At 35.3% G+C, this 12,671-nt stretch overlaps 1 protein-coding gene across 3 annotated transcripts in view; it reads right to left on the reverse strand.

The window, feature by feature from the left end:
• LOC105189996 (kinectin) overlaps positions 1-12,671 on the reverse strand; it is a 34,274-nt gene that overhangs the window by 5,213 nt on the left and 16,390 nt on the right. For all 3 annotated transcript variants that reach the window (XM_025302344.1, XM_025302343.1, XM_025302345.1), the window contains 16 exons: positions 11,773-11,927; positions 11,408-11,690; positions 11,179-11,293; positions 10,959-11,073; positions 10,749-10,871; positions 10,272-10,622; positions 9,892-10,062; positions 9,672-9,827; positions 9,222-9,329; positions 8,856-9,131; positions 7,474-7,537; positions 7,258-7,396; positions 7,075-7,183; positions 6,816-6,925; positions 6,607-6,748; positions 6,427-6,530 (listed from right to left, as the gene is read on the reverse strand). In XM_025302344.1, the coding sequence (XP_025158129.1) occupies positions 6,427-6,530; positions 6,607-6,748; positions 6,816-6,925; positions 7,075-7,183; positions 7,258-7,396; positions 7,474-7,537; positions 8,856-9,131; positions 9,222-9,329; positions 9,672-9,827; positions 9,892-10,062; positions 10,272-10,622; positions 10,749-10,871; positions 10,959-11,073; positions 11,179-11,293; positions 11,408-11,690; positions 11,773-11,927 (2,521 nt within the window). The remainder of the gene's footprint in view (positions 1-6,426; positions 6,531-6,606; positions 6,749-6,815; positions 6,926-7,074; positions 7,184-7,257; positions 7,397-7,473; positions 7,538-8,855; positions 9,132-9,221; positions 9,330-9,671; positions 9,828-9,891; positions 10,063-10,271; positions 10,623-10,748; positions 10,872-10,958; positions 11,074-11,178; positions 11,294-11,407; positions 11,691-11,772; positions 11,928-12,671) is intronic.

The following is a 12,671-nucleotide window of genomic DNA, read 5'->3' on the forward strand; positions in this document are numbered from 1 at the left end:
TTATTGACGCGTTGTCCAGGGAGATTGCTCTTCAATATTAAGGTCTACTTGATACAATTTATAACGCAAATAGTGCAGGTAATACGCGAATTAGGTGAAGATAATTTACAAGTATAAATTAATGACATTTACATATTAATGGTGTATGTACGTGACGTATATACAATTTTTACAAGTAAAATTTATATTAAACTTACCTTTTTAAATAAAAAGGTAAAAAAAAGGTGCCAAGTACAAGCGCAACACGTACTGTGTTATTTTTAGAATTTTTAAACTCAAATTATTTTTTTAAGACATATATGTGTACATAGCATAAGTGTTTACAAGTAAAACTTATAACTATAATAAAGCTCTACAACACTATTCTACTGTACAAAAGAAATGATATATTAGAACAGTAGCGCCAACTGAGAAACCTAACATACAGGATCATCGAAAAGTATCGGACCCCCCTAATATCTTCAGTTAGAATGCATTTTGGAGAAAATGTCCAATAGCAAAGTTATATGGTTTCAAGCGGGGAGTAAGATGATGACCTTGACTTTGACTTTGACCATGTCCTTCAAGGTCATTTCAAGGTCAACCTTATTTTTTTAAATGGAACTCCTAACATTTTATTGCATATTCTTATAGCTTATCTCGAGAGCTTTTCAAAACACTATAATAAACCATTTTTTCACTAAGTACTTTTTGAGTTATAAAGGTTTGAAGTTAACAATTTTTTGACACAAAATATAAAATATCTTGTAAAATATTATTTAGTTTTCAGTAATCATAACCTTAATACTTTTGTGCGCGAAATAATGAGATCAATTAATTGGTTTAAAGAAAATACATTAATCGAAAAGTATCGGCTCCCCCTAATATTTTCAATAAGAATGCATTTTGGAAAAATGTCCAATAGCAAAGTTGTATGGCTTCAAGCGGTTATGCTAGTAGGCTATGGCGGAAAACTGCCCGAAGATGATCGCGAGAAGCTGCTCGAATGCATGATGTCCGAAGGTGTTAGCGGGAATCTGCCCGAAAGTGTTGGCGGAGCCGATCTTTATTGTCTCACTCTCGCAGGCACCAATAGTAATACAAGCTCTTGAGCAAACAATGCGGATCACTGATTTGAATCTTTGATGTAGTGCTGTCTTCTTCTTAGCGAGCAGCAGTCACCTCGTGGACGAAAACGAACAGCCCCAAAAATTGTTTTTATAACAAAAGAAGCCATTGCGCTTCAATTGATTGTCCCAAACATCTTCATTTTGTTTCCAATAGTCCAGAATTTTTTCGTAAATATTATTAATTGATCTATTAGATTTTCAGTTGCTCAACGAGCTTTTTGCTAGTGCTGGTTGAAATAAACAAATCGATAGTTGGACCAATACTTAATAATTAGTATTTTTCTCTACTTAATTATTTAGATCAATTTCCTATCACTTACCTGATTAATTCTTCTTTGCTCTAATTAAGAATGGCGGAGCTTTCTGAAAGAGATCGAATAACACTGTTAATGATGCGAGGATGGAGAGATCAACAAAGAAGATATAAAACAGTAACGCGATTATTTAATGAACATTTTCGGAATGAAAATAATATGATCTCCAAAAGTACTGTAATCCGTACTATTCAACGTTTCGAGGACATTGGTAGCGTTAAAAGCCGCCCAAGATCTGGTAGACGTAAAACAGCAACAAATAATGATAAGGCATTAGATGTTTTACAGTCTTTCGTTGAAAGTCCCCACATTTCCATCAATCGCGTTGCACAAGAACACGAAATCGGTCATGCATTTGTCAGTAAAATTCTGAAATTGAATAAATGGCATCCATACAAACTCCATTTGGCCCAAGAGTTGTCCGAAGACGATTTTGATAGACGCATCGAATTTTGTGGTCTTATGATGGAGATGATTGTCGACGATCCTCTATTACTTAATAATATTGTTTTCTCTGATGAGGCAACATTTGAACTGACTGGAAATGTAAATAGACACAATTGTAGATACTGGAGTGACGTTAATCCTCACTGGAAAAGAGACAATCATACCCAATATACACAAAAAGTTAACGTATGAGCTGGTATTCTTAATGGTAGACCAGATGGCCCTTTCTTCATTGAAGGCAATTTGACAGCACAAGTATACACAGTCATGCTTTGCGAACAAATTGTTCCAGCTATTCGAGACATAGCTGGTGGAAATATGGATGAAATTTATTTCCAACAGGATGGAGCTCCATCTCATTGGACAATGGTGTCATTGTCCGTCAATATTTGAATGAGGTCTTTCAGGACAGGTGGATAGGGCGAAGGGGTCATATTGAGTGGCCACCTCAGTCTCCGGACTTGACCCCACTTGACTTTTTTTGTGGAGTTACTTGAAAATTAAAGTTTATGCCACCAAGCCTCAAGATTTAGATTATTTAAGAGGGAGAATAATTCGAGAGATAGAACTAATACCGCCAGAAACGTTGCAGAATATGGTTTCAACTGTTTATAACAGATTGGCACATTGCCAGGCTGTTGAAGGGCAACAATTTGAACATTTGTTGTGAATTATTTGATACAATTGAATATTTTGCCCAAGCTGACCAATTGGAATGAAATTCGCTTAACTGGTCGGAATCACACACCACTCTTGCCTTAAATGGTCGGAATCACACATCACTCTTGCCTTAACTGGTCGGAATCACACACCATTCCTGCCTTAACTGGCCGGAATCACACACCACTCTTGCCTTAACTGGTCGGAATCACACACCACTCTTGCCTTAACTGGTCGAAATCACACACTACTCTTGCCTTAACTGGTCGGAATCACACACCACTCTTGCCTTAATTGGCCGGAATCACACACCACTTAACAAATTGTTAACTTCAAACCTTTATAACTCAAAAAGTACTTAATGAAAAAATGTTTTATTATAGTGTTTTGGAAAGCTCTTGAGCTAAGCTATAAGAATATGCAATAAAATGTTGAGGGTTCTATTAAAAAAAATAAGGTTGACCTTGAAATGACCTTGAAGGACATGGTCAAGGTCAAAGTCAAGGTCATCATCTTACTCCCCGCTTGAAACCATACAACTTTGCTATTGAACATTTTCTTCAAAATGCATTCTAACTGAAGATATTAGGAGGGTTCGATACTTTTCGATGATCCTGTATATACAGGGTGGACCATTTTAACCTTTAATGGAGAATAACTCGACCGGTGAGCGAAATAATGAAAAAAGTTTCATACAAAAGTTGTTGGACAAGGAGGGGGACGTATGACCATATCCTTGAATTTGACCTTGACTTTGACCTTAGGGGTTATTTGAAGGTCAAATAACATTTTTTAAATGGAATTGCCTATTTTCGACCCCGGATTTGGAAAGAGCGGGACATTTTAGAATAGGATATGGTATGATCGATAAGATCAAATGTCATGTTTTGAGGTCATTTCAAAGTCAAAAGGAACTTGTACGTGTATTCATGCGAAAATCGTATCTGTATACGGGGATTTCTAAATTATCTTCTACACTTAGCATTACCCAGAGACAACGACGTGGACGTGGTAGAATTCTGCCTCTTTCGGGGTGCTTGTTTAGAGTGAGTCCCCTTGCCTCTCACTATGCATACTTTGCTATTGTTAATCTAGCTATTCAAAAGGTTTTCGAAAGTTGCACCGTTAGCATTTATGCAATAATTGAGCCTTCTTTGGAAATGGGCCACTGTGCTGAGCAAGACATTTCGTGGAATCGCTTCACAAGTTCGTCTTATGCGATTTTCCATATCTCCTCTTGTTGTTGGTTCTTCTTTGAAAACAACTTCTTCCAAATAGCCCCAGAGATAAAAATCGAGTGACGTCAAATTAGGAGAACGAGGAGGCCATGCAATTGGACCCTCTCGACCAATCCATCGGTTCGGGTACCTTTCATCTAAAAACCTCCTGACTATACGTGCAAAGTGCGGTGGTGCACCATCCTGTTGGAAGAACATCCTTCGCCTGGTTTCCAAGTCTACGTTCTCCAACAAATGAGGCAATTGGTCTGTGAGCAAATCGAGGTACGTATTTGCATTCATAGTACGTTCGAAAAAGAATGGACTGACCAAGTATCCATTAACAATCAACACCGCTGGAGCCTCAATGTCTGGTGCGGGATTGTTAATGGATACTTGGTCGGTCCATTCTTTTTCGAACGTACTGTGAATGCAAATACGTACCTCGATTTGCTCACAGACCAATTGCCTCATTTGTTGGAGAACGTAGACTTGGAAACCAGGCGAAGGATGTTCTTCCAACAGGATGGTGCACCACCGCACTTTGCACGTATAGTCAGGAGGTTTTTAGATGAAAGGTACCCGAACCGATGGATTGGTCGAGAGGGTCCGATTGCATGGCCTCCTCGTTCTCCTAATTTGACGTCACTCGATTTTTATCTCTGGGGCTATTTGAAAGAAGTTGTTTTCAAAGAAGAACCAACAACAAGAGAAGATATGGAAAATCGCATAAGACGAAGCGATTCCACGAAATGTCTTGCTCAGCACAGTGGCCCATTTCCAAAGAAGGCTCAATTATTGCATAAATGCTAACGGTGCAACTTTCGAAAACCTTTTGAATAGCTAGATTAACAATAGCAAAGTATGCATAGTGAGAGGCAAGGGGACTCACTCTAAACAAGCACCCCGAAAGAGGCAGAATTCTACCACGTCCACGTCGTTGTCTCTGGGTAATGCTAAGTGTAGAAGATAATTTAGAAATCCCCGTATACAGATACGATTTTCGCATGAATACACGTACAAGTTCCTTTTGACTTTGAAATGACCTCAAAACATGACATTTGATCTTATCGATCATACCATGTCCTATTCTAAAATTTCCCGCTCTTTCCAAATCCGGGGTCGAAAATAGGCAATTCCATTTAAAAAATGTTATTTGACTTTCAAATAACCCCTAAGGTCAAAGTCAAGATCAAATTCGAGGATATGGTCATACGTCCCCCTCCTTGTCCAACAACTTTTATATGAAACTTTTTTCATTATTTCGCTCACCGGTCGAGTTATTCTCCATTAAAGGTTAAAATGGTCCACCCTGTATATGATTATTGTATACTTAATATTTTTAGAAATCTCAAATTCAAATTATTTCCTTTTTTAAGATATATATTATATACATAACATAAGTTTTTACAAATAAAACTTATCAAATTATTTTTCTTTCAAGATATATATGTACATAAGCTTTTAAAAATAAAAATTATATCATATTATAAAAATTTAACACGTTATTAATAGTGTCCAATATTAAAAAAAAATATCTTTTTAAAGGTTATTGTTATTCAAGGAAAACCTAGCTACAAAAAATGTCCATGGCATACATTTTTATAAGTAAAATTTGTCATTATTTATTAGAACACTGAGTTATATGGTTATGTTACTTGTTATTATAACAAATTAATTATTATAATAATGCAATAAAAAATATTTAATACAAATAATCTTGGCGCGGCTGCACCAAAAACTATATCGAAGATGTATGTACATAAAAGTCAAATTAGATATCATTGACATTTCGTCAATTATAATAAGAATAACATCTTTGAATAAAAAAATATCGAAATATGTAGAATATATACACCTTTCGATATCTATATTCTATAGTGAAGGTTTATAATTTAATATAATACTATATAAACTTAAATAAAACATTACACCGTATATGTGTAGAGAGAATTTATAAGTTACATTTTATTATAATAAAAATGCTGTCATGTATGTATTAAACAAGTTTTAGTTCGATATAATTTTTGGTGCAGCTGCGCCAAATTATTTGTATTAAATTTTTTTATTGCATTGTTATAATAATTAACTTGTTATAATAACAAGTAAAATAACCATATAACTCAGTGTGCTAATAAATAATGATCAATTTTACTTGTAAAAATATATGCCATGGACATTTTTTGTAGCTAGGTTTTCCTTGAATAACAATAACCTTTAAAAATATATTTTTTTTAATATTGGACACTATTAATAAACGTGTTAAATTTTTATAATACGATATAATTTTTACTTTTAAAAGCTTATGTACATATATATCTTGAAAGAAAAATAATTTGATAAGTTTTATTTGTAGAAACTTATGTTATATACACATATATGCCTTAAAAAAATAATTTGAGTTTAAAATTTCTAAAAATAACACAATACGCTTGTACTTGGCGCCTTTTTTTACCTTTTTGTCTAAAAAGGTAAGTTTTATATAAATTTTATTTGTATTTATTCTTATATGGCAGCCATATCGGATCTATTTTGAATTTTTGAAATCTAACTTCAGATTTATAATCAGTGATTCAAAAAAATATAGAAATGCAAGATTTCACAGAAATTCGTCAGGTGGAAAAAACGTACCACACTAAATATTAAATTTAAATTAGATTGTTATTTATTTCGGGATACCTGTTGCTTCTCGAACCTCTCTTGAACATGGCCGTTAATTTCTTCTTTAGATTTTTCTTCTCCAATTTGACAGTTTCGTTGATGCTGGTCTCAGAACCGGACGTCTGTACAAGCATTTAGCCACATTAATATAAATGAACATTTTGTGTAGAAATATTAAATATTTAGATTTTCTCTTGCCTGAAGGGAATAGTCAGTCATGTTTGGGTCATCAACACTTGACGATTTCGTCAATTTGTGCGTTAATTTCCGTATTATTCCCTTCCCGTACTTCTTATCGCGTTCCAACATCTCGCTCTTTGTCGACCCTCCGGAAAGTCGGCTGAATATAGAGAAATTATTAATTTTACCGTAAATTTGAGATATCGCCTATATCATGAATACCATACCTGTCTACGCTGGAATCCCTTTGTCGATTGACTACGTGAGACCCTGTTTCCGATCCTTCCAACGACTGCATGCTCGACATGTTGCTGTCCGTACCCCAAATAGCTGGAGACTGAATTGCATGATCGCAAAGATCGCGATTATTATCATAAGTGTAGGAATTTGAATCTCAGAAATTAATTGACTTCAACATAAAATTACAACAAACAAAATGTATTACGAAATGTTCTACGAAATGTATACGATGCAATCTGTATTCACCTCTTGGCGCCCAGAGGTTTGTTCCAAGGACAGACTCTTCCTCTTCAAACGCGGTTTATTGCGATTCAAAAGTACTCCTTTTCCTGGGTCACTCTCAACTGACGTCGATCTAAAATTACAACAATGTGACACTTTCTGGATTGTTAGAGAGTAATCAAGCCGCATAAATTGTGAAGAGCTCACCTTTTTCCTAGCTTCTTCAATCGTGTTGCATTCGCTTCGTCCGCTGCTTTCTTTGACTCCTTAAGTTCCTTTGCAACGTCCATTAATTTTTTAATAGTATATTCTAATTTTTCTGTTCTTTCTCCGAGTATCGGAGTAACTGTAAATACGAATACATGTTTGTAAAGTGAATCATCTATGCGATAAATCTAAGCTGATTTATTTTTAAACAAATACCTTTTACATCGCTTTTTGGTTCCAACATTTCCAACATTGGCGACGACTCTCTTGACTTTGGTCCCTACAGAGATTATATTAAGATTGTTATACAGGGTGTCTCGTTTTAATTGCACCAGGCAAATATTTTGAAAAATATGGAAGACATGGAAAAAGTTTCAGACAAAAGTTATAGAATATCAAGGGTATCATATTTGTCTGACTTTGCAATCACTTTGAAAACATCCGTCAAGGTTAACCTTGAATTTTTAAACAGCAACCTACATTTTTTATTGCATATTCTCATAGATGACGTCAAAACATTTTCAAAACACTTTTTAAAGTAACCGCAAAGTCAAACAAATGTCAGTATTATACGTCTCCCCTTCTTGATATCCTTACAACTCTTGTCTGAAACGTTTTCCCGTATCTTCCATATTTTTTAAGATATGAAGGTAGCCTCAGAAGTACCTGACCTGACATATAGATAGCGGTTGTTGTTTGAAAAGAATGACTATGGTAGAAAGTACCAACCTTATAAAGCTTAAGTTTGAAGTTTGACGACGTTACGTTGTTTAGTATTTGTTTGGCAGCCATCAATAGTGAACGCTCTCAGTGAATTTGTAAACATGGAAAAAATTGGTCATCGTTATGTGATACAATACTTTCATTTGAAAGGCCTCAGTCCAACCAATATCAAAGCGGAGCTAGATTCTACTCTGGGGGAGTCTGCTCCTTCGTTTACAACAGTAAAATATTGGGTGGCAGAGTTTAAACGACGCCATACAAGCTGCCAAGACGAACATCGCAGTGGTCGATCAAATGAGGTGACCACGCCAGAAATGGTGAAGAAAATCCACAAAATGGTATTGGATGACCGTCGACTGAAAGTGCGCGAGTTAGCAGACATGGTAGGCATTTCAAAAAGTGTTGTACATCGCATATTGATTGAAAATTTGGACATGAGAAAGCTGTGCGCAAGATGGGTGCCGCGATTGGAATAAAAACAGCGTCGTGAGGATGTTTCAATCGAATGTTTGGCGAAGTTTCGCAGCAATAAAGCCGAGTTTTTGTGTCGATTCATAACCATGGGTCCATCACTTCACACCTGAGACGAAGGAACAGTCAAAACAATGGACCAAGGTGGCTTGATGGCTATTTTGAGGAGCTCGACGATTCCCACTATAAACAGGGTATCGAAGCTATTGAACATCGCTGGGAAAAATGTATTGAGCGAAAAGGAGACTATGTAGAGAAATAAAGATATTTTTTCCCAAATTTTTTGTTTTCTTTGTTAGGTCAGGTATTTCTGAGACTACCCTCGTATTTATCTGGGGTAATTAAAATGGGATATCTTGTATATCGTAATTATTAGAATACGGGAAACATTCTACTTTTCGTACCCTCAATCGTCTCGGTGGGGTTGGCGTATAAGCATCGGGCGTTCCGTTCTCCGCTACAGTATTCAATTCAGGGAAAAGCTGCAACAGATCCTGAACTTGTTGCATAAGAATGTTGATGTTTCGCAGCTCGGTCTGCTCTAGTTTGCATTTGTTCAATATCACGTCTTTAAGTTCCTGCCTCTCTTTCTCATGTCGCTCCTTTTCGCGTCTCATCTTCTCGTTGCTTGTTCTTAATTTCGCATGCGCGTCTCTCAGCTCAAGTAAATCACATTGCAACTAGAGTTGATCGCAAGTGAAAAAGTGGGTATTATATATTGTTATTCTCTTAAGTTTATTCAACTTAGCGTTATATGTAATCTCAATCACCTCCGTTAATTTCTTCTTATTTTCATCTTTCTCTTCATCGAATACCTTCTTCAACTGATCCTGTCTTCTTTTATTTTCCAGCCGTTCTTTGCTACGCTCTCTTTCTATCTGTAAGAATAACGTTCGTGGAATTATAAAGAATTTCAGTCAATTATATCTTTTCATTTAACGAATGTTAGATTATTGGTCAATACCCAGACAGCACACGGATGTCCACTGGACGTCCGTTATATATCCATTTTTTTACAAAAGACGTCCAGAGGACGTACGTTTGTCACAACTTCGGACATAGGACATCCAATGGACGTACATCGGACGTCCTACAAGTCCGATGTCTAATAAGGACAGCCTTGTTACGTCCAATTTATGTCCACGGACGTAAATCAGACATACGGACATAAATTGGATATGAAATGTACATCCATTGGATGTCCGGTGCTGTCTGGGTACCTCGAATAATGTTTGCCGTAAATCCCTCGCTAACGTTGCCGTTTCCTGTAGCAATCTTTGATGTTCTTCTCTCTCTTTTTGCCAAGCTAATTCCATTCGCACTTTTAATCCTGGAATTTTCGAACGACCACTGGTGAGCAATCGTTCTTCCTCCAGCTACAAACATAAAGAATATAAAGTAGGGAAAATATTTTTGGAAGTTTACGGTCTTCGTCATTACCTCATTGATTCGTGATTGCAACTCGGACACCTTAACGTGACTAGCTGACTTTTCCGAAACCAATTCGGCTTTCAGTCTGGAAGCTTCGAGCCTTGTTTCGGAAAGCTCATCTTCCATAGAACTGATCTGTTTTTCTAATATTAATATATTGGTACTCGACGATTCTTCATCCTAATAACAGAGCATCTTTTTATTAGAGATATCATCTTCTTCTTAAAGATTGAATAAATAGTAGATTTATGATACGATTGATGCTAGCAATATTATTTGTTTAAATATGTACGATTGATGCTAGCAATATTATTTATTTAAATATGTCAGTGTAATTATATAATTTTATTCAAAATGACCAGTGCAAAATTCTGTCATTCTTTACGAACCTCGTCCGACTTCCCAGAAGATGCACTGGATAGTCTGCCTTGTCTTGCAGATTTTAGTTCGCCTATCGTTTTTTGTGCACCCTCCAACATATGCTTGTAAGTGTCACGTTCTTTTTTGTAACGTGACAACTGGTTCTGAATCGCTTGAATTTCGTCGTTGATTGCCGTGATTCTGTGTTCGTAGCGCATTTTACATTGTGCCAAGTCTGCCTTTTTGGCCTTTTCCGTATTCGTCAAGGCGTTCTTTAATTTCCGAATTTCTGATTCCAGCGCTGTCGTGTCGGGTATCAACACTTGATGAATTTTAGAAACCGCTTCGTAGTCTTTCAGTTTTGCAGACAGATCGTCATTCTGTGAATTTATGACTATATTTTCTTCTTTTCTTAATAAGGAAATTCTTTCCAAGTTCATAATTATTCTTGCAAATCTCAAAATAAACTATGAAAGAATCAACAAAATATTGTATTGTGTGCTTACTATTTTCCTCATATCTTCCAATCGTTCCAGTAGAGTAGAATTCTCCTTCTTTAATGCATTGATTTCATTGTTCAGTTCAGTTATAATAAGTTTATTTGGTGATTGATTCTCGCGAATCTGGCTCTGGGATTGTAAGTTGAAAAAATATAGTATGTGAAAATATAGTATGTGAAAATTAATTATAATAACCATTGTGTGAAATTGACGCACCTCAAGAGAATTTTTTTCTGATCGCCATTCGCTCTCTTTCATTCTCATCGATTTACGCAGTTCTTCGAGCTCCGCTTGAATATTACTTAAATCCTCTTTATGCTTTGCACACTCACTATAATGAAACGTAAGATAAAATGAAATAGATCACATGAGATATTTAATATTGTTGGTAGTGAATTCTTACTCCTCACACTGTTAGTGTTGAATTGCTGTTTACCTATTCAGAAATACATTTTCCCTTTCAAGTTGTAGCTTTGAGCTGCTAAGCTCTTGATACTTTTCTTGTAAAGTCTGTTGTTCTTGTTCGTGTTTCTTCATCTCATTCTCAAGATCTGAAATTATTTTATCACATTATAATAAAATTAAATGTGACAAAATGCACAATATAGCACAAGTATGTTGTTTATCTTAGATTAATATTATTCTTCCAAATAATGATACTTCACTCAAAATTTTTTCATTGTACATCTGTTTCATCTCATTCATGCGCTTTGTATTCTGTCCTGACTTTTCCAAGGTAGATATCTTCTTATTGAGAGCCACTATTTCAGCTTCTATTGCTTCTTTTTCATTGTCGAATTGTGTTGTTAATTTTTCACTTTCTTGCTTAAACTTCATAAGCTCGGTAGTTAGATCCGTGATCTTTGTTGATGTAGAGGATTTCGTATTTTCCAATTCCTTCTTTAAACGTTTCACCTCAGCATCGAGCTTGGCTTTGGTTTGTTCTACCTGTTTCAAAAGATAATAACACGATTGAGCAGATACTAAAAGTAAAATACGCTCTAGGATTATAAAATATATATTTACTTACAGATGTAATTGATTGCGAGAGTTTCGATTCTCTCTCGGTATATGCTGATAAATCACCCTGCATCTTCTTACATTTTTCTTCTTCTTGAGATAGCTTTTCCTTTAATTCTTTTATTGTTGCTTCCATTTTATCTTTTTCCGATGTCTTATTTGTTTCTGTATTTGAACAAAAATTGTGTTACATATAATCGCTATTGTGTGTGTTTCGTACGTTGAGTAGAGGAAAGTCACCGATATTGTACCAGTTTTTAAATTATAGTATCTTTATGTTTCATCCGAATCCGGAAGCCTAGCGCCATCTGCGTATTATGCGAGGTTCATCTATCGACATAAAAGGTTTGGTTTTTTATTGCTGAACTGGCTGCACTAACTTGCACTTATTCTCTTCTCCTCTCCCTTTCACTAACTCCTAGATGTATATCTATTTCTTTTTATGTTCCCTGAATGTACACTAGTTCAGTAATAAAAAACAGACCTAAAGTTAATAGAAGAAAGTGGATGTTTACGCGCGAAAGCATCTTGTTAAAAGAAGCAAGTAAAGGTTCTTTTTGGTTTTAGAAGTAAGCTTTATCCACTTTTACATAAGGTATTTGGAAAGTTTCAAAAAGTGTATTAATTTAGCTGCTTATCATTTTTACATTAAAATAAACATATTTACATGACATAGGTTGGACATAACCTTTCTTCTATGTATGCTTTACTGCCATAATTTGAAAAATATAACTAGTCTCTTAAATCGTACCACTTATTGATTGCCTGTATTGTACTGGTATAATTTAAGAATTTTCAAGGAAAACTACATTTGTGACTGTTGTTCTTAAAGGCTATAGAAAGTAATTTACTTTTTTTTGTGTTATCTATATTTATTTTTGTTTTAATTGAAAAACTAATTTTTGTTTA

The sequence above is a fragment of the Harpegnathos saltator genome, unplaced genomic scaffold, assembly GCF_003227715.2.
Source record: "Harpegnathos saltator strain DR-91 unplaced genomic scaffold, Hsal_v8.6 scaffold486, whole genome shotgun sequence".
Lineage (NCBI taxonomy): Eukaryota > Metazoa > Arthropoda > Insecta > Hymenoptera > Formicidae > Harpegnathos > Harpegnathos saltator.